General features: G+C 43.3%; 1 protein-coding gene across 1 annotated transcript in view; it reads right to left on the bottom strand.

Annotated features, from left to right (window-relative positions):
* The window catches only part of LOC138266661 (pyroglutamylated RF-amide peptide receptor-like), a 1,190,446-nt gene that overhangs the window by 224,023 nt on the left and 944,293 nt on the right, over window positions 1-22,130 (bottom strand). The window contains exon 2 of the mRNA XM_069215467.1: window positions 7,536-7,694. Within this exon, the coding sequence (XP_069071568.1) occupies window positions 7,536-7,694 (159 nt within the window). The remainder of the gene's footprint in view (window positions 1-7,535; window positions 7,695-22,130) is intronic.

Here is a 22,130-nt window from a genome sequence, read left to right on the forward strand (position 1 = left end):
TTGTAGCTCCTCTCAGATTCCAGAACTTTCTGCCACAGAAATGTGAGGAACATGTGTTTTTTTAGCCAAATTTTGAGGTTTGCAAAGGATTCTGGGTAACAGAACCTGGTCCGAGCCCCGCAAGTCACCCCTCCTTGGATTCCCCTAGGTCTCTAGTTTTCAGAAATGCACAGGTTTGGTAGGTTTCCCTAGGTGCCGGCTGAGCTAGAGGCCAAAATCTACAGGTAGGCACTTCGCAAAAAACACCTCTGTTTATTTCCAAAATTTAGGATGTGTCCACGTTGCGCTTTGGGGTGTTTCCTGTCGCCGGCGCTAGGCCTACCCACGCAAGTGAGGTATCATTTTTATCGGGAGACTTGGGGGAACGCTGGGTGGAAGGAAATTTGTAGCTCCTCTCAGATTCCAGAACTTTCTGCCACAGAAATGTGAGGAACATGTGTTTTTTTAGCCAAATTTTGAGGTTTGCAAAGGATTCTGGGTAACAGAACCTGGTCCGAGCTCCGCAAGTCACCCCTCCTTGGATTCCCCTAGGTCTCTAGTTTTCAGAAATGCACAGGTTTGGTAGGTTTCCCTAGGTGCCGGCTGAGCTAGAGGCCAAAATCTACAGGTAGGCACTTCGCAAAAAACACCTCTGTTTATTTCCAAAATTTAGGATGTGTCCACGTTGCGCTTTGGGGTGTTTCCTGTCGCCGGCGCTAGGCCTACCCACGCAAGTGAGGTATCATTTTTATCGGGAGACTTGGGGGAACGCTGGGTGGAAGGAAATTTGTAGCTCCTCTCAGATTCCAGAACTTTCTGCCACAGAAATGTGAGGAACATGTGTTTTTTTAGCCAAATTTTGAGGTTTGCAAAGGATTCTGGGTAACAGAACCTGGTCCGAGCCCCGCAAGTCACCCCTCCTTGGATTCCCCTAGGTCTCTAGTTTTCAGAAATGCACAGGTTTGGTAGGTTTCCCTAGGTGCCGGCTGAGCTAGAGGCCAAATCTACAGGTAGGCACTTCGCAAAAAACACCTCTGTTTTTTTCCAAAATTTAGGATGTGTCCACGTTGCGCTTTGGGGTGTTTCCTGTCGCCGGGTCTAGGCCTACCCACGCAAGTGAGGTATCATTTTTATCGGGAGACTTGGGGGAACGCTGGGTGGAAGGAAATTTGTAGCTCCTCTCAGATTCCAGAACTTTCTGCCACAGAAATGTGAGGAACATGTGTTTTTTTAGCCAAATTTTGAGGTTTGCAAAGGATTCTGGGTAACAGAACCTGGTCCGAGCCCCGCAAGTCACCCCTCCTTGGATTCCCCTACGTCTCTAGTTTTCAGAAATGCACAGGTTTGGTGGGTTTCCCTAGGTGCCGGCTGAGCTAGAGGCCAAAATCTACAGGTAGGCACTTCGCAAAAAACACCTCCGTTTTTTTCCAAAATTTAGGATGTGTCCACGTTGCGCTTTGGGGTGTTTCCTGTCGCCGGCGCTAGGCCTACCCACACAAGTGAGGTATCATTTTTATCGGTAGACTTGGGAGAACATAGATTAGCAAAACAAGTGCTATTGCCCCTTGTCTTTCTCTACATTTTTTCCTTCCAAATATAGGAGAGTGTGTAAAAAAGACATCTATTTGAGAAATTCCCTATAATTCACATGCTTGTATGGTCACCCCGGAATTCAGAGATGTGCAAATAACCACTGCTCCTCAGCAGCTTATCTTGTGCCCTTTTTGGAAATGCAAAGGTTTTCTTGATAGCAATTTTTTACTCTTTATATTTCAGCAAATGAATTGCTGTATACCCGGTATAGAATGAAAACGCACTGCAGGGTGCAGCTCATTTATTGGCTCTGGGTTCCTCGGGTTCTTGATGAACCTACAAGCCCTATATATCCCCGCAACCAGAGGAGTCCACCAGACGTAACGGTATATTGCTTTCCATAATCTGACATTGCAGGGAAAAGTTACAGCGTAAAACGTAGAGAAAAATTGATGTTTTTTTCACCTCAATTTCAATATTTTTCTCTTTCAGCTGTTATTTTCTGTAGGAAACCCTTGTAGGATCTACAAAAATGACCCCTTGCTGAATTCAGAATTTTCTCTACTTTTCAGAAATGGTTAGGTTTCTGGGATCCAGCATTGGTTTCATGCCCATTCCTGTCACTGACTGGAAGGAGGCTGAAAGCACAAAAAATTGCAAAAATGGGGTATGCCCCAGTAAAATGCCAAAATTGTGTTGAAAAATTGGGTTTTCTGATTCAAGTCTGCCTGTTCCTGAAAGCTAGGAAGCTGCTGAGTTTAGCACTACAAACCCTTTGTTGATGCCATTTTCAGGGGGAAATCCACAAGCCTTCTTCTGCAGCCACTTTTTCCATTTTTTTTTAAAAAAAACGAAATTTTCACTGTATTTTGGCCAATTTCTTGGCCTCCTTCAAGGGAACCCACAAAGTCTGGGTACCTCTAGAATCCCTAGGATGTTGGAAAAAAAGGACGCAAATTTGGCTTGGTTAGCTTATGTGGACAAAAAGTTATGAGGGCCTAAGCGCGAACTGCCCCAAATAGGCAAAAAAAGGCCTGGCACAGGAGGGGGAAAAGGCCTGGCAGCGAAGGGGTTAAAGGAACTCAGCCTTCGCTTTGTTCTTCAGTTTGGGCATGGAATTGTGTTGGTATTACTTTACTCCATATTTTATATGGACTTAGTAATGGCACTACTTGAGAGTTAAAACAAAATTAGAGAGGCTATTTTTAATGAATTCTGATTTATATGTGCTACTATAACATTCTAAACAAGAACAAATTAAATATTGCCTTTGTTCTCATTTCTGTTCACTGGTAGAGCCATTGAAGGAAGTGAGAATTTGAGTTGATGAGACTTTCTACAGTAACTGATTCATCCACAGAAGAGAGACCATTTTATTTGTTGTTAGTGATCTAGAAATGTTCCTGTTTCTGTGCTGTCCCTATGTTTGAAAAGCAAAGGGGGTAAAGTAACATGTCCAGGATCACAAAATGTAGCTAAGCCAAAATGCCAGGTTTACAATTCCTAATCCATATCACAATCACTTGACCTTTGGCACACATAATGAACATATTCCACTACCAGGGGTGCCTACCCTAAAACAGGAGCTCTGTAATTACATGTGTTACTGCAGTCAGTCCCATGGAGGCCATTTAGTATGCCACCATTTTTGTTACCTATGAAAGACTCTGCTAATCTTCTGCTCTGGGCATTTTCTGCTCAGCCGGAAAAAAGGCAAGTAATCAGAGGTCCTACTCAATTTCCTCATTTGGGTTGAGGGCTTTGGCATAGTAGGGGCTTGTGACCTGAGTCGAGTAGAATAGATTAGGGTGATAACAAGTACCCAAAGGGGAGTTTGTGCAGAATTCCCCATTCTTTTAGTGTGTGGGCTCACGGAGTCCATGCTTCTCAGCGTTACTAGCAATCATCACGCTGCATTACAAGGGATGGCATGTCCTGCCCAAGCACTCTTCAGAATTTTGAGCATAATGGGCATTGCTGTCTGCAGAGAAACAGATGCCTCAAAAGGCAGTTGCATTTTTATGAAAGCCAGAAGGGACCAAACAAGGAGGTTTTCTCCTTTCAGTGATGTCTCTGTGCAGCTCAGGGAGAGCCATACCTTTGGATTTGTGGTGATGTCATCAAGGCCGGACTGCCCATACAGGGAGGCTGGAAGGGTGAGGGGGCGCTTTTGTTACTGGCGGCTAGTTTTGGAGTAGTGCAGCAATTATAGAATCACTGCAGAGATCCTTGCATTTCGAACAATTTTCGGGCAACATTAAAAGTGCCAAGATAACTCTGGTGAATAATGTACCTGCTGGAGAGAGATCAGAGTTTTGTCTTGTTGCAGTTTTGACTCATCTGAGATAGCGCAGAGGGTTAATATGCCTGGTGCAAAGAACCTGTACTATGCAAATCACAGAACAGTAAGTTATGTGCATAGCTGAGTGGGCTACTGCCTTTTTCACAGAGCTCCTTTAGTTACTATGCAGTTCATAATCTAGCACAGTGAGCTATGAACTGCCATGAAAGAGCTGCATGCAAACTGTATGGTACAGGTTAGAAACTTATGTTTTTTCCAGGCTTTGATTATCCTAATTTTGCTACAGTGGGTGTTTTTTGGTTCGAAATAAATTGTTATTATGAAGGTCAACCCTAACCGTTGTCTTACGTTCTGAATCTGGGAGCTTATTTACGTGCCCCGTGACCGCAGGTGTGTCACTTTTTGAGACACACTGGCAGCGCATAGTGCAGGCCTTTATCTACAAGGCCAAGCAAAGTCACTTTGTGTGGCTTTTCATGGCGTTGCAGATTTGATGAAAGGCAACGCAGCGCAAGTCGCTGCGTAGCTTAACACTGTGAGGGAGGGATTCCATGGGTGTTTTCCCATGCAACACCTATCGGTTTTGGTGCATTCCAAGATTTACAAGGGATTGTAAACCTGGGAATGTGACAATATCTTTTGCCTCTCCAGGCGAGACACAACAAGGAGAAATATGTTTATTTCTCCTAATTGTTTCCTCTTTCTGCAGCACACATAGAAAGAGGAAAAAGCCTCCATGGATTCATTTTGTGCATGAAGGTGTCCCTTTCTGCACAGAAGTAATCCTGTCTACGATGCAGGCATCCTTGCACCATGGTGCAAGGGTGCCTGCATCAGCGCTTGGCAGCCCACTGCGCACCAGCTTGGGTGAGAGGACAGAAGTGATCTCTATCTTGTAGATATGGTGCATTCCTGCCATTTCCCTGTGGTGCAGGGCAGCGCAGTGCGGCAAGATCACTTGCTGCACTGCCTTGCACCACAGGTTTGCAAATATGCCCCCCTGAGTTTATGCTTCCCCAGACCACGCATGCTCAAAAAATGCCTACCAGTACCCACCGGGCCTATTATGACTTTCCCGCTGGGCTGACGGCTCGTAATCAAGGAGGCGTAAGGTTTTGCTATTTCCCTAGGTTTAAGGATTAAGTAAATCTGGGGCAGCATCAAAATCCATGGGTGTTGCATGGGAAAACCCACTGCAATGCCCATGGAATGCCTCTCTGGTGCAGAGTAAGGCAGCACAGTGACTTGCACTGCTTTGCCTTACTCCATAGCTCTAAGGCCATTCAATGCCAAGGGGCTTTGCGTAGCCTCATAGATATGGTTGAGAGGTATGAGGGCCCGGAGCATCACAAAAAGTGATGCTCCGGCAGCGCAAACCTCTCATAAATAAACCTCACAATTTATTTGTAACTGGACACCCATCATGACTAATTTCTCTAAAAGTTGTCCTGCATCACTCTGAGGGCCCCACCATAATAAAATGTATCCCCTTTATTGGACATCTTTGAAAGCTGAATGTCTCTGGTATACCAAATCATGTCTAAAGTGGAATAGGACTTCTAACATGATGGAATCATTATGAATTTCACATTTGACCATTTGAGCATGAAAGCAAAATGTATATGCTCTCACCTCCCCCTCACCTTCTGGTTTGAGGTGTAAATGCATAAGTGCATGCATGGCATCAGTCTTAGGGGCATATTTACACTCCATTTGTGCCAAATGTGTGTTATTTTTTTTACGCAAATTCGGGGCAAAACTAACTCCATATTTATATTTTAACACTAGACACATCTAACGTCAAAAAATTGGAGTCTGCACCAATTTTTAGTTGCGTGAACCCAAGTAGGCGTTCCCATCTAAAAAATGGTGCTAACCCCATAGCCCATATTTCTCCCCCGTGCTAAAATGACGCACGGGTGGGAGGAGGGGCTAAATAATGGTGCAAAGCCTGCTTTGCACCATTATTTAACGCCTGGGTCAGACCAGGCATTAGGGGACCTGTGGACCTATTTCCATGGTTGAACACCATGGAATGGGTCCGCAGGTGCCCTCCTAAAGCTCCAGGAACACCCCCACCCACACCAGAGGGACACCAGAGGATGGGGGACCCCATCCCAGGTAAGTAGGGTAAGTATAGGTAAGTATTTTATTTTTTAAATTAAAGTGCCATTGAGGGCCCAACTTGGGGCACCCTGCAGGGCATAGGGTGCAATGGCCATGCCCAGGGGACACTGGTCTCCTGTGCTGGCCATTGGGGTGGTGGACATGACTCCTGCCTTTTTTAAGACAGGAGTCATGTAGTGTGGGTGGTTTTGCATCAATAAATGACGCTAGGCTGGTTAGAGGCATTTTTTTTCCTTTAACAAGCCTAATGTCATTTTTTGGTGCAAAACCCGCTTCTCCCATACTGCCACCCCTACCCCTACCAGGCTAACGTCATTTGTTGCATTTGCGCAGTTTTGCGTCAAAAAGTATAAATATGGGCCTAAGTTTTCTGTTGAACAGCCTGTTGCTTTCAACATCCCTGATAGTGAAGTGTCTTGCTATTACCTACCATTTAATTTAGTTAATCTGATGCTCTGTTGGAGAAATCCTATCTGCAAGAATGTGTAAAAAGGAAACTCTCTGTTGGATGGGAAACAGCTAATTGTCTATAGTGAAAAAGTACATTCTGACATATTTTACTTGGGTCCTAATTCTCTACACTACAGGTTATGCACTTTCTCGTATTGTTTTATGTTTGAAGATACTGAAATTGTTTGGCAAATGGAAAAAGGCAGTGTTGTACTGTGTGAGAGAAGGGAGTAGGGTTTTGAAGGGCTGAAGTCTGGAATGGGGATGGAGCTTTGAGCCCATTGCCACCTACTTACCCATGGAAGGGCTATGGGGTCAGGGACACAATACCTTCTTACTCTCTCCATTGCCAATACTGCACCAACCAGTAAACCAGCTGTCGCCAGATGAACAAGCATGGAATAACACAAGAGATCTGTTACATACTGCTGGTCAATTGGAGAATTTGAAACTACTCCACCTCTGCAGGTCCCAAATATCTGTACCTGTGGAAGCTTCTTTACATCTCACAATGACGCTCAGATATGGGATTATGGTAATAATTCCCATGCCAGCTAATCTCTCCACTTCTCTTGACTCCAGCCATGCTAGCTAAGTCCCACAACTATACACAAAAGTTCAATTTGTACAACTCAATGCAGTTACCAGCTAGGCAGACAATAATGATAAGAAACACCATAAAAGAACCTGCAGAGTTCATTCATCATACTGCTACAGGATGCATCCCATAACACGATAACCACACCTCGTGGTCATCACAGATGACATGAAAATGCTTCCCACATAGGATCAAAAAACAAAGGCAACATCCTTCCACCCACACACCCAACATGCTGCAGCATGCTGCCCGTGTAGGTAAGGACTTCAGTGCCCTACATAGGGTTAGTAAATTGTATATAAATTCTGTAATGCAATACAATACAATACAATATAATATCCAAAAAAGAAAATACAAAGTCTTCCACTGAATGGTGTTGTTTATGCAGAGAATACATAGAATTACCCGGAAACCTGATTCCTGCAGAGGTTTGCAGCGCACTGTATGCACACTGTGTAATATCAGCTCTTTGCTGAGTCTGCCTAGCATCCAAGTGGAGGGTGAGATGCCTGATAACGTATTTGGAAGCAAGATGAGACCCCTTACCAAGCATGTTGTAGGCCCTCTTGGTGGTGTACTGGCGCTTCATCTTCAGGGGGTGAATGATGCCTTGGTACCGCTCAACAGCAATGCACGTCATGGTGAGCGTGCTGGCCACAACAGCCGTCGTCTGAATGAAGGGGACCATCTTGCACACAAAGGGGCCTGCCAGAGAGCGAGACACAAGCAAACAAAGGACAGAGTTATGGTTTCCAAAAAAGCTTGTGCTGGAACCTATGAACAGCAGTTTAAAATGCATACACAGGCTACTTCCTGGTTCTTCTTGTTACACAATGATTTATCTCCCTCCTTGACCCTCTAAATACAAACATCTAGTTAATTTCTCTAAAATAAACATAACTTTGTGACACTTCCCACTCATAAGTGTCTTGCATTTCATTTTTGTTCACTGTTTCCCTCTCCATTGATGATTACCCTAAATAGGGTAAATCCCTTTCTTAGACTTTCTGTGTTGTATACCCATGACCTGTTAATCAGAAGGCCTAGTGAATAAGTGGAGTGGAGGAGCAAAGCAGTTTTGTTACAAGAGGTGACTCAGTGTAATGTACATCAGTAAGGTTTCCTCCCTTGCCCACATTTATATAAAAGATGAGAAGTTCTTTGACCACACACCATGTCATGGGGCACTGGTGTTGCAATTCAACTGACAGCTATGTCAACTCACAACACCGCCTGAAGAACGGGAGCTGAACTTGATTTAATGGGGCACAAAGGTGGCAAAAGTCAATTTGGCTGCTAAACACATGTTTGACCTGGAAGCATCAGTATTCTATTCATAAGGACGCCATATATCAGGCTTCTTGCCCAAAATGGAGATTGGGAGATCCACCCTAACCAGTTTCTATGCCATGTAAAGGGGGGGAGGACTTCATAACACTATGACTTGGATCAACTTGCAGGAATATAGATTTGGCAACCTCCGAAGAAACAAGTGCAAGGAAACTAATTCCTAATCGCTTAAGCCACATTGAGACACTGCAGGTATGACTATTTCATCTTCCAATCAAACCACTCGTACCAACAGGAAGAGCATCACCTTGTCTTGATCAAGGTGAAAAGTGAAATCCTACTTGGAGTGGAACAAAGTCAAACATTCAAACAAGTAGAGTGCCCACCTTGAAATATCAGTGCGGTAAAGAAGTAATGGAACACCAGTCTCGACATACCTAAAAATAGGGGTCTCCACAGGGTGATCACAGGTACACCTCAGTGCATGATGTTGGAGGGGTCATGTTGAAATCTAATGGCCAACAACTGTACCTAGAAAGCTAGGTGTCTTTTTCTCCAGTGCACAGTCCTGATGAGCAAGCATTGTACTGTGTTGTATTGTAATGGTATTAATATAGCACTTCCAAGAACCCTTGTGAGGCATAACAGAGCTAGTGAACATAGAGAGGGGAGCTAAAGCAAACAAAGGCAATTAATGGCTACATTCAAAGTCCTCAATAAGAGGCTGGAGATTGTACTAAACACACTCAATGACCAAGTACATGATCAGTGACCACTGGATAAACATGAAAACAGACAGTCATAGGTAGGAAAAGTGTAGAAATTGTGTATATGTTCTAGTTGTTTATGTGTATAAAATTAGATCTCCTTCTACACACATTGCCCAAAAATGAGCAAAGACAAAAGTCTTTCGGAGGTGCACCAACCGCACAAAACTGATGGCAAACACTAATGTCACAAATACTTCTGAGATAAAAACAGAGGACCTCAGAAATACTTCTGAAAGTTTCCACCCACATTTGGATTTTCAACATTTTGGGGATTCATGAAGAATCCCAGGAGTACTCTCGGAAATCTCTAAGGGCCTGCTCAAAAATCAGGCAGAGAAGTATCCCTGAGGGATACTACTTTGTCTTTTTACAAGTGGGATGGTGTTTATGCCACCAGTTTTTCTAGGTGTGGAAACACTAGTTCCAATTTTACCAGCTGGTAATTCTGGCTGATAAAATTGCCTGAGACTGGCTGCAATAACAGTCAAGAGTCGACCGCCGCTCTACTCTGATGTTTTCTTAAAGAAAGGTAGGAACATTCAGTACTGTGCCTGGCCAGAACAAATTCTTCTTTACCTCCCCTACTCCCCCAACATCCCCCTACACCACTGCCACACATAGACCAAACTCCCATTGGCCACCCCTCCCTCCTCCTCTGCCCTGCACAGAAGCCCCATCTCCCATATATCACCTGGTTTGAGCAGATGGTAAATGGGGGGATGTGGGGTTTAACCCTATCAAATCAGGAATTTCTTCCAGTTTTGTAGCCAGTAATTCCAGGCTTGAAGTTATTCCCCATTCAGTGGTGTTTAACTCATATTAGGACTAAACGTGTTTGGAGATACTGTTTGTTAACAGTAATTACAGCCATGTGAGACCTCCACACGTTTACTACTAATTCGTAATCAGAGCCTGATAGGAGTAGATTTTAAAGATGATTCACACTGGGCAAAATGTACTCAAGCATATGTCCCACTGGTTGGAAAGTCCACAGGAATTAATAAAGCACAAATGCACACTTGTAGCTGTTTACAGTCGGGGCTTGCTGTGCGGTCAAGCGGGCGAGGCAGCACGCGGGGGGAAAAAACATGTAATAAAAAAAAATTAAAAAAATTACCTGCTCCGCTGCTGCGTCACTTGTTTTTTCTGGTCACTGCAGGCAGGCACAGACTTTCAGTCTGCCCTGAGGCCAATTCTGACGCTGCTCAGGGCAGTTCAAGTGACATCTGCCATTAGATCTTCCCAAAGCCTGACCAAAAATGTATGGTGGACATATACTGGCAGATTTTCCATTACTGTGGCTGCACTTTGGCCTCTAATTTGTCATCTACTTTGACTGTGAATCAGGATATGGAAATTTAAGGAGAGTTGAGTAAGCCACTGAAAGCTACATCATGGCTTGAGCCATATACCTAGATTTGGCTCAGCAAAAGGTGTTTTTGGACCCTCAAGGGCAAACCAACCATAGCCTTCATGTTGCACCTGCCAGTCACCCACTCCTTTACCTCATTACCCAAGCCTCCTTCACCACACTTGCAGCCGATGTTCTGGCCACAGTTTCACCAGTTTCTTTTTACTGATGGACAGTTAGCTAAGACAGTGGAAATACTCAGATAAGGATCTTATGCTCATTATTTTTTATATCTCAGCTGTTGCTGGAGACGTTTTGTATGAAATACCAATATCTCAGTGTTCGTGGGGCCAGCCCTTTGCTTATACAGCACTATGAAGTTTCCTAGCTCCATGCATGATGAGCTGTTCCAGTCCAAATTTTTTCTTTGAATTCTGGGACTTGTATTCTTATTTATTCCATTATAAAACAGGACTACAAGTCCCAGAACTCAAAGGAAAACATCTAGACTAGAGCAGCACATCATGCATGGACCTGGGAAACTTGCCAGCTATGCTTACAATTTGATGGCTTCCTTGTCGATCTCATGTGTTTGCTTCTTATTCAATGGGTTTCCTTCCTCTCCTTGTGTTTGTTTCTCCCCGAAGCATACCTTCTTTACAGTTCTTGCACTGAAAGATGTGTAACCTTCAACAGATGACGTCAGGGGACTGTTTTTTTCTTTGTGCACTCCATGTGAGTGCATGTATTTTCTTGCTACCCCTCCCCCTTGCTTACCTGTCTCATCCCCATCCTCCCACCCTCCTGAGCTGCAGCACCCTCCCCCAGCTTGTCTGAAAAAGCACAGCAACAAGTATATTTTTGTTACCTTTGACTAAAGTGCACATGTTGCACGAAAGCACAGCATTCGGCTGACAAAGGAAGCTTTTATAGTGGCTAGGTAGCGGTAAGTTGCAGCACTCAGTCTGCATTTGAGGCAGTAGGTGTACTTAGGGTGACTGGAAAGGTATTGCCTCTCCTGGAGGTCGATCAGTATACTCCCCAGGGTCCTGCAGGGCACCAAATGACTGCACCATTAGTTCTTGTTCAGAGTTGTGTGGAAAGCAATTTGTACGCATTTTCGATAAAATTCTGACTCTCCCTGCGCCAGCTGTCATGTTCTTTTAAGTGACTGAAACTAGGTCTCTGTGTTATTTTTTAAGATGGATAATTGGCAACAAGCTTTTAAAATTATGTTCAGTTTTCTACCTGAAATCTGAAAAATAAACATTTACGTTTCTAAAAATGTTAAACATGAATTTCAATGTTCATTTGCGGGATACATTAGGGTATGTGCTTGCTTTTCTTCCAGTATTTTGAAATGTTGCTTTTCTTTTGCTTGTTTCCAAAACTTATTTAGAAGGAGGCACTGGCAAAACTAATAGCTTAGCACTCACATTAAATAAAGTGCCAGCTCCTTGTAATCTTCCAAAACTCGCAAGGCACTTATACAATGTCTTTACATTTCAGAACTGCCCAAATTTGTAAACATGGGCCAATTTTTTCATTTTCTAATTCACCAATGGGGCCACTTTTATGTTAGAACTTGTGCCTATTTTCTGTTCCTGACTGACCCTGTTGGTAAGTCAGGGAAAGCTGGTGATATCAATATTAAAATAGTATATTATCTGCCTACCCTTAGCTTATATTTTTTTCCAGCAAGGCTTCTTGTGCAAACTTGAGTTAGCAGATAATATGTGTATTTACTTACCAAAAGAATAATACTTTCACTCCTCTAACAATCAAACCTGAATCATTAATTTCTGATTTAAAATAGGAATGTGAAATCAGGAAATGTGGGTTGCCTCTTTTTCCTTCATCTATTGAGAGCATCTTGAAATACATCGGCTCAGGGATGACCGCTGTAAACAATACTCTCTTTGCGTAACTTAATTGACGTTATAGTTGCTCCATCTATCACAACCCCTTAGTGGGGTGGACACGAGAACTGACATGCTTGCCTCTTACCACCGTCGAGGGATGTGGAGTGGATGAAATCTCATAGCGAAATAACCTTATGTTCAAAATTGAAAATCTAATGTTCTAAATTGAAATATTATCGTATAATAAAGAAATAAACTTTTCTGAAGACTGAGGTTTGTTGTACGAGTTTCATTCCAAGTATGTTGATGGCTTGAATGGTGCCCTGGCAACCTAAACGCTTGAATCGGCTCTGGCTCGCTCTCCCTATTAATTTTCTGGATGGCTCGCCCACCTCTCGTTTGAAGTCTCACACTATTTTAGCGTCCCTAAATAATACTTACCCTGCGCAAATACTTATGCGAATTGTTTTCGCAGAATGCCGGCCTGAGACAACATCAGCCATTACCAAGATTCATGCGTGATGCTTTCGCAACATGTGTAAAGCTGTAACCCGGGCCAAAGCAGCTTTTCAAAAGTGGGTAATTTGCCAAGGAGAGATGGGCTGGGAGCATTGGGCACAATGAGATACACAAAAGCATCTCGGCATTGGGCACAGGGAGCTACACAAAAGCATCTCGGGCAGCAGCTGGGCCGAGCAGATAGAGAGAGCGGCGGGGTTCTGCAGACATCGCTTCTTGCCTCAGCTGTCAGGCAGCGGCGGGTGGTTGACAGGACCTAGCGCTGGATGCAGAGCACCATGAAAGAGGCTCGGTTGATGACTCATATTTTGTCCTATCTTTTTTCAATTGTCGGCAGCGTCATTGTCTAGAGCTCTGTAAGATGCATGTGGTCTATAGTGAGTAGAATTACTCAATAGCACAGCACACGGCACATCGCCAGCACCTTGACTGAGGCGGAGCTTTCATTGATGCAGCAGGTGCAGTGACGCCGAGGCTTGAGGGGGGCCTAAGAATCCTGTTTATTGTACTGTTCCATCGTTTAAACATCAGCCAGGGGGACACGTTGTGGGATCTGTTTTTCTTGACTGTAGTGTTTAAGGGGCACAACCAAACTTATGTTAACTGAGGGCATTTTCGTTCTTAATTCTATCGAGGACTGATGCTGTAGTTTACCTCGAGATCATAGTCATTATTTCCACTGAAATATAGAATTATCGGCTTTGTCATGAAAAGACCAGGACTTTCCCAGGCACACGGCAGGATACGCACCTATTCAAAGACAGCCCAACTGTCTTAGATCGAATAACATACCATGCAACAAGTTATGTCACATGATATGGCATAGTCTGGGAATTACAGAATCAAGGGCCACAAGGGCCGGATGTATCAAAGTGTTTTGCGATCGCAAACAGCCCAAAGGGCCATTTCCGATCGTAAAAAGTGCATTTTGGCAGGTAACAAATCCAATTTGTGATTCTGTAACTTGTTACCGAATCGCAAATTGGATTTGTGACTACATACGGATTTTGAATCAGGGAGGGGCGTATCAAGGGCATCCCTTCCTAATACCGAATCACAGAGGTATGTATGATTGTTTTGTGACTGTGAATGCGGTCGCAAAAAACAATCGCTGTTACCACCAATTTCAAATTGGTGGTAACCCATTCGCAAAGGGACCCCTTTCCCTTTGTGAAAGCCTGCGGAAACATTTTTGAAGAGCAAGCAGTGGTCCCCCAGACCACTGCCTACTCAAAAAATGAAAAGAGAACTTTTCATTTTTCATTTTTAAACGCATCTCGTTTTCCTTTAAGGAAAACGGGTTGCATTTAAAAAAAAGAAAAGATTGCTTTAGTGAAAAGCAATCACTGGCATGGTGGTCTGCTGAGCCCAGAAGGCCACCATCCCTGTAATTTGTAGCCATTCACAATGGCTCGCAAATTGCAACCTACCTCATGAATAATAACGAGGTAGGTCCATTTGTGAGCTCTTGCGAATCGTAGTATGAAACTCCTGGAGTTTCATACATTCCAAGAGCGATTACTTAATTGTGATTAAAAAAAAAACGCAATTAGGTAATCGCTATTGGATATAATGATACATCTGGCCCATAAAGTAGTAGAATGGTGAGAGAATCCTCAGATGTATTCTATAATGAAATGCTTCTTCTTGCTTGTTACTCACTGGTGCATACCCTACTTAGAAGGTGAATCTATGCTGTATTTCCAGTAGAACTTTACTGATTTCTTCTTGTACCTTATGATGTACATGCTTATATGCTATTTCATTGATGGCCTACCTCATGTATTTCTCTACTGGCATTCGGTGAGTAAACATTTAAACTTTAGTCTTTGTCATTCTTACTGAGAATGCTGGCAGTTTAATTGTAATGCATGAACTCTAATAAGTAGAGACAGGTCTAACGGGAAGCACCAAAGTCTGTTAGGGAATACACCCAGTGGCGTAACAAAACTTGAGCCCCCCTCCCCTCAAAGTACCTGGAGAGGCCCCCTGGATCGAGTCAGGGGCCTGTCGCCTGTGCACATTATTCTGTTCTGAGGGGGTCCCCTGGAGCTCAGGCCCCCCACCAACACCAGGGCTGTGGGGGCCTTTGTTACACACCTCACTACACTGCTCCCAATCCAAGCCGCTGGTGCACACTGGAAATAAATAAGACACAGATCTGAGCGCCGACACCACCCCGCTCCTTGCATTAGGGCCCATGACATTGTCTACACCCCTGATATTGACCATGGTGTTGTTGTGTCGACAGACAATGATAGGTTGACTGGACCCTCACCTCAGCCCTGCTGCCCAAATCAGTATTGGGACTGTGGTGTTAGGGCACAGATGCAAGGTGCTGGCCAGCAGATGACATGCATGTCATATGCTATACGTCCTGAGGCATGCTGTATATGTGCAGGGAGGGGGATCCAATCTTTTTCACTATGGGTAGTCATTTAATTTCATCACCTGGAGGCACCATTTTGGAGGCAGGCTGTTATTAGCACCAACCTAAAGTTGAGGTTTATGCCTCCTGATGAGGTGATCAGTGGCAGATGTAGGGTGACCAGGCATCCCAGATTTGCCAGGACAGTCCTGGGTTTTCACCAGCTGTCCCAGCACATTTCAGGAAATTTAGCCCATGTCCCGGTTTTTAGAAAGGGTCGCTTGAAAATGGAAGGAGCTGATTTTTCTCCACAGCAGAGATAGTTAAAAGGTGTTAGCAGAAAGCAAAGTAATTAACAGACATTACACTGACTTTAAAAATCGCATTTTATTGATGTTCTTAGTGCCTCTTCTGTAATTCTATGCTGATAAACGCCGTCATTCTGTGTGCTGGATTGAAGAAAAATTACAGTCCTTCTATTTTTGTGAAATGTCCCGGTTTTTGGCTTCAAAGTTCTGGTCACCCTAGGCTGATGACAATTTGTCAGCTTAAATTATGCAGCAAGCAGGGGTTTAAATGGCGTTAACTAGAGTCTAAAAATTGCCTGCCTCTTCTGGGGTGCGATGCAACGTCTTTTGGGCGCTGTACGAGATTTGTATGGCTGTTGGCGGCCGTGCTCCTTCCTTTGATGTCATTTAAGGAACTTTAACCATTGTCATCATTCATCCCTACCAGGGCAACAGTCGGTTGGATAGAGGTGTACTGAATCCCCCTTTCCACCAATTTAAGCAGAGGCACTGGTTGTGTGGTAAAGAAATCACAGCAAAAGCAAAGGAGTATTTATTCAGAAATGCAACCCGCCTATGCACCTGTGGAAGATATCAGATGATGGGTGGGATTTATGGGGCTCACTTTGACCTATGATCAAGCTTCAAGCAGGGCCCTTCTGGTGTTCCTCCATCTGTTTAGCTCCTTCAAACCCTTTCATATTGGTGCGCAATCAGGCTTTCAAGCAGGCATCATTGCACATGAATGTAAATGTTTGCCTAGTCACGCTTTATTGAGAACATTTGCACTTCAAAATACAATTTCACACATTATCTCTCCCACCTGTGACTGCCGCTTAGGAAGAAAAACAAGCATTGGCAACGTCAATAGGTTTGTGTTTAAAAAGTGCTAATGAGTGAAAATTTAACTTTTACAGCAAGGCAGCGGCATCCGGCAGATGGTGAGGGAACCATGGCTGTGCCTGTGGACACTTGTCAGCCTCACTTTAAGGTATGAGAGGAGTTTTTGCTGCAATGCGAAATGCATCCATAACTAGCTGGGGGATTTACAACGAACGCAGGAAATGAAAACTGCTATAGGTGCTTTAATTCACTAGTAATATAGTCACATTTTTAAATATAGCTTGGTACTGATGTCTTTGAAGCTAGAGTGTATTGACCCCTGAAGGATGATTGGCTGGTTTGCCTTTGCTAGAATATGACATGTCCACCTTAAGTTACAAAGCAATGTCTGCAACAATGCTCGATTGAATTGGACATCTGAAACACTGGAAAACCGAAATGCTGAAGACCAAGTAAGGTTTGTGATGAATGACCGCTTCCCGTGGTTTGCCACCACCTACAGAGGTAAATAGAAGAAGCATGGCTCCCCCCCCATGAAATGCTCTTGTTTGCTTGTGGTCAGTGCTGCTTCACAGAAGATGGGACGATTGACATAGTGTATTAGTCACGGAGTTGGCAGTATAAACCGCTTGCTGTTATATTTGTCAGAGTTCACAGTGTAAATCCCCTCCTGCTTGCACCTGCCAGAACTCCATAAACCACACAATAAAACAAACGAAATTAATGCCCTGCAAGTAAACTAACTTTTTAAAAAAGTACTTTTATTGCCACACAGCTAAATGCTAAACATCAGTATACATACATACCCAATAAAAGTCAGGTCTCTGTAGTCCCTCTAATCAGAGTTCACAATGTAAAGAGCCTTTATATTTGATTTGTTAACATGTTTATGAGAGCACAATGTAAAACCTCTTCCTACTGTACTGCAGTTTCCGTGGGGGCCCTGTAGTCGAGACAGGGGTCCTGCACTCGCGACGGGACCTCGCAATAGAAAACCACTGTAAGAAGGTCCCTCCACGAGTGGGGACCCCATTGTGACTGCGAGGGCCCCCGCCACAACTGTGGGGGATCCTGCACTACTGTGGGGCCCTTTTCTGAATTTCACTAATTATCTTTTGACACTTGTTCTAGTTAATAGATTATAATAGATTACTACATTGAGTGACATTTGGTAAACTGTATAGTTCAAACATGGATTCAATAAAGAATGTCTGGCTGACTTAGGGCCTGATTTAGGTCTTGATGGTATTACTGCCAAACTGCTGCAGTAGTGGACCCAAGTACTCTGTCAAGCTAGCGGTGGGCCACCTGCCATTTTTAGATCAATGGCGGGTCAGCCTCAGTCAGCGTTGATGGAGTGTACTCCATCATGCTAACTGTACCCCACAGCCGATGAAGTGGAATCCAGTGCTAACGATGAACACTCCATCACTGTCCTGATGGCGGGATGCCGCCAACCACATTTAGATAACACAGTCGTACTGGTGGTGTATTAACGGTGGCCTCATGACTACGGGAGTCCGTTGTGGAACCTGTTCAATATTGTACTATGGCTATTGGTTGAATGTTAGCAGCCCACACCTGATGTATATTCGACCTGTAAAAAACACACTATAAAACACACTCCATTGCAGACCATGATCCTTTGCAATTCCACTGCAACAGAGCGTTTGCATTCAGAAATTGCAACTCAAGAGTCAGGTTTTTTTCTCCGTGTTTATCTCCCTCTGTGCATTTTGTTACTGTTATTTTTGTGATTCTTTAACTTTTGGAGCACTACATTTTTTTCACTTATTTGCTATGGCAGGGAGGAGGAATACACGTTTCACAGAGGGAGAATTGTCTGTCATGGTGGATGAAATTATTAAAGTAGAGCCACAATTGTTTGTAGCACAACCACAAAATACAACCATATCTAAGAAAAGGAAAATGTGGACTAGAATAGTCAACAGAGTGAATGCTGTAGCTAACAAACTGCACACATGGGAGGAAATTAGGAATAGGTGAAATGACCTGCGAGGGGGCAGTGTGTCCCCTGGCCTCAAACCATTACCTGGAGGCCCAGAGGACTGGTGGTGGTTTTCCCAGCCCCCCTTACAACTCTTTCCCTAGGAGGAGAAATTCTTGCAGATCCTACATCCTGAAGGCTTGACTGAAATCTCTGGTAGATTGGAGACTGTTAAATTGCACTTAGCAATGTCTCAACAATCACAAATGGAGTTCTTGCCCTTAAGGTAGTTGTTTAGAATGTTTCAACGCCCTTATCAAAACATAGATATCCAAACTTGAGTCCACAAAATATCTTATTTCATCCCAACTACTAGCATAATTGTTACATCTCTCTTATTAACGATGAGAAAAATGTTTTGTCACATTGTGTGTTAGTCTCCATGGACCAACCCTTGTACTTGCCTAGTCCCTTGCTTTCTCTCAATGTATGACGTGGTACTCCAAAAACCAGGTTCAAAACTCCACTGATTTTCACATGAAGGTACAGTGTTTGTAAGTGGGATTTTCACCTATTCACATTATACCCATACGTGTGTAGATGTTGTAAATGTGTGTTCATCTCCACTATAGTAATTGAAATAGGTATGTGTAACCCACTTTTTAAAAAGTATTATCAATTGTGTTAACAGATGACTACAATTACCATGATGCCTTGTTTATTTATCTCCAACACAGTATTGCAGTGTAATGTTACTCTACCTCCCTTTACTTCCAAATATGATTTCATGTCAAAATGTTGTGCATTTGTCAGTCACCATGTCATACTATGTACGAAAATATCAGTTGTATTGATCAAGCATGTTGACACCTTCTTCTTACTACATTGAATTGATTTAATTGCTTACATAATTCATAGTCTGTGTAAACCAAGATTTGCTACCATGTTATGTGCCAAACTGAATAGAAGCATGATCAACAAACAATTTACACTGCAGCGTCTATATGATGACCAATGCCATTATTGCCATTAAGTTGTACTAGAGTTTGTTTAATTTTTTAAGCCTGCTAGGCCTTGGAATGGTTCAGTACTCAAACCTCCTCTTTACTGTGTTGGGTTGAATGTCTGGTACATGCAATGTACACTTTATAAAAAACATTATTCATTTCAGGACATCTCTTCAACCTCATTACTGGAGTTTGAATCTGTGTGAATCAGCCTGTATGTGTAAAATAATGAAAATCGCAAAAAGGCTTAATCATTCTATGAATCAGAATTTACAATATTTGGTTACCTCATTTGTAGCTGAGACACATTTGAGGTACAATCCAGATTTTAATTTCATATTGTTTGCATTCTTTTCAGGTACAATACCCAGGGCCAGTGGACCACTGTCTGCTACGGAAGACACCTCCACTCCAGACCAGGATCTAGCCTTCATTGAAGAATCCACTCCTGTAAGTCTGGATGATAGGGAGCTGCCTGTCCATCTGGTCTGTCTGGGCAGAGAGCTCCAGTGAGTCACACTCATCCCACACCTACACCCCAGCTGCTACCTTACCTCAATCTCATGTTACCTCCGCTTTCTGTGTACAGAGGAACTTTACACCAATCTTGTGCCCCCCACGAGTCCTGGCAGCTATTGCAACAACACCACCACCGACAGTTGTGCCATGAACTGGTGGGATGGGGCACACTGTCTCCAGGGCACAGAGAAGTGGGGTAGGGGCAGTGGGGGAGAATCTGTAGGCCAGCCAAGTAAGGCCACTGGCATCATTGTCACCCAGACCATCATTCACTGAGTCGTGGGAGGACTACAACAGTCTCAAGATGTGATGGGCCAGGTCGTAGCGGAGCTCCAGGACATTAAGCAGGAACAGAGGAAGCTCATATTAGAAATATGTATTCACACTGACAAAATGAGCTCCCTGACTGGGGTGCTTTTTGACATCTACCATCATATGAGCAGGGCTTTTCAGTGAACCATCAGCCCCTCTCTGTGGTCCTTCTCCATCTGGGCAAAACACACCTATGTCAGCCACAGAAAAGAAGGCCCTGCCACAACAGGAGACTGCCCCAGCCACCTCTGTCCTTGAACCTGTGCCCTCCCCGCCCCTCACCTAGATGAGACAGTCATCCAGACCGCTAGGAGAGGATGGCAAGACCTCCACCACCACCTTCAAAAGATGCAGATCCTAATTTCTTCCAATGCATGTCTACCATCATTCTGTGGACTATTTCTGGGACACAATTACCTTTTTGGAAGACAGTTGTATTTTGTACCTTGGACTTCAAACTATTTTTCCTGTACTACTACACTTTATACTTTCATCCATCATGATAAACTTAGGTTTTGCTTTTTTCATTGATTATATTTTGAAACACATTTTAGTTCATTTGTGTCATGAAAATAAATGCTAATGACATGTAGTCAAAGACTGCTGTTGTACTTGTTGTGGTATTTTCTTTGTCCTGTCTTCCTTCTACCATCACTTAGTTAAATCTATTGAACAATTAGCTCCAAAGAAAAAATAGATATGCAAATAGGTAACATGTTACTCATTTCATTTAAACATAAATCAAAATCACAATATATTGGTGTCATACATTTGTAGGTAATACATCTGTGACAAAATCAATTATGCTCTTCACAAACCATAAAAATGCCAGTCTGTGCTGTTTAGAAGGTGACATTCCAGAACCGTGATACCATGAAAGAAAGGGGATATTCCATAAAACCAAATAAATAGCCAAACTATGATTGATTCATGACCACTGATGGAGCCAGACATCCTGTCCTCACAATAGGAATCCTAAATCAATAACACCAATAGTCTACATCATGGGAGTAACAAAAGTTGAGGTCACATGACCATTTCAAGATTCTGTGACAGTATGTGGTGCAATGTCACAACCACCATTTAGTGGTGTGCTAAAAAAAGTTCTTTTCACTATGAGGAGACACATCAAGAAGCGTCCTACACTGAACACAAATTGAAGATTTAGCCAATGTGAAGGGAGACCAGTATGCTATGACTTGACTTATACATGTTGTTAGAGCAAGTTAAGCAGCACATATTTCCTTGGTGGCAACATCCAACAGACATCAGGTCTGATACGATCTCAAGCACTTCAACTCAATCACAGTGCAGGTTGTCTCTGTACAAGATCTGTCCATCCAAAGTGGGTGTCTGTACCAGGATCAACCCATGCTCCCTTTGTGCTTTCCAACAGCAACATATCACTGCAAATGTCACAGCTTTCAAATGTCCAAATGAAGATGACATGGTGGAGGACCCTAAAACAGAATAACATGGGAAAATTAATGATTTCACATAATGAATTTGACTCAAATGAAAAGTTAGGAGGGCACATATACTTAGCACAAACCAATTTAAACTATGTCATTAAACACAGTAGTCAAAGTAGGGAAATTTTGATCCACAAACATCGTTGCCTTGGACTTTCCTGAACTGACCATTCTTACGTAATTATCATCACAGTCTGATATGTTCAGTAAGTCACAAGTTGTTCTGACATTTTAATGTCACAATATGTAAATAAGGGTACACATACACTCAGGTGAAGAAGTGGTCAATGATAACTTGACATACATTAATTCCTTCCTCTTCACCACTGTCATCTTCATTGGGTATTTAGACATCCTTACCTGGTGGCTCATGTTCTCCATCCTCTGCAATGATTGGGATGATCCATCGCAGGGCGATGTTGTACAGCATGTAGCAGGCAACTGTGATTTGGCACACCTTATCGGGTGAGTAGAGGAGGGCTCCACTGGTCTTGTCCAACCACCTAAATCTGGCCTTCAGGAGCTCAAAAGCCCACTCCACTGGCCTTCATGTTATTTCATAAACCCTCAATGAAGCGGACTTCCCCTGGCAT

Source organism: Pleurodeles waltl, chromosome 11 (assembly GCF_031143425.1).
Source record: "Pleurodeles waltl isolate 20211129_DDA chromosome 11, aPleWal1.hap1.20221129, whole genome shotgun sequence".
Classification (NCBI taxonomy): domain Eukaryota; kingdom Metazoa; phylum Chordata; class Amphibia; order Caudata; family Salamandridae; genus Pleurodeles; species Pleurodeles waltl.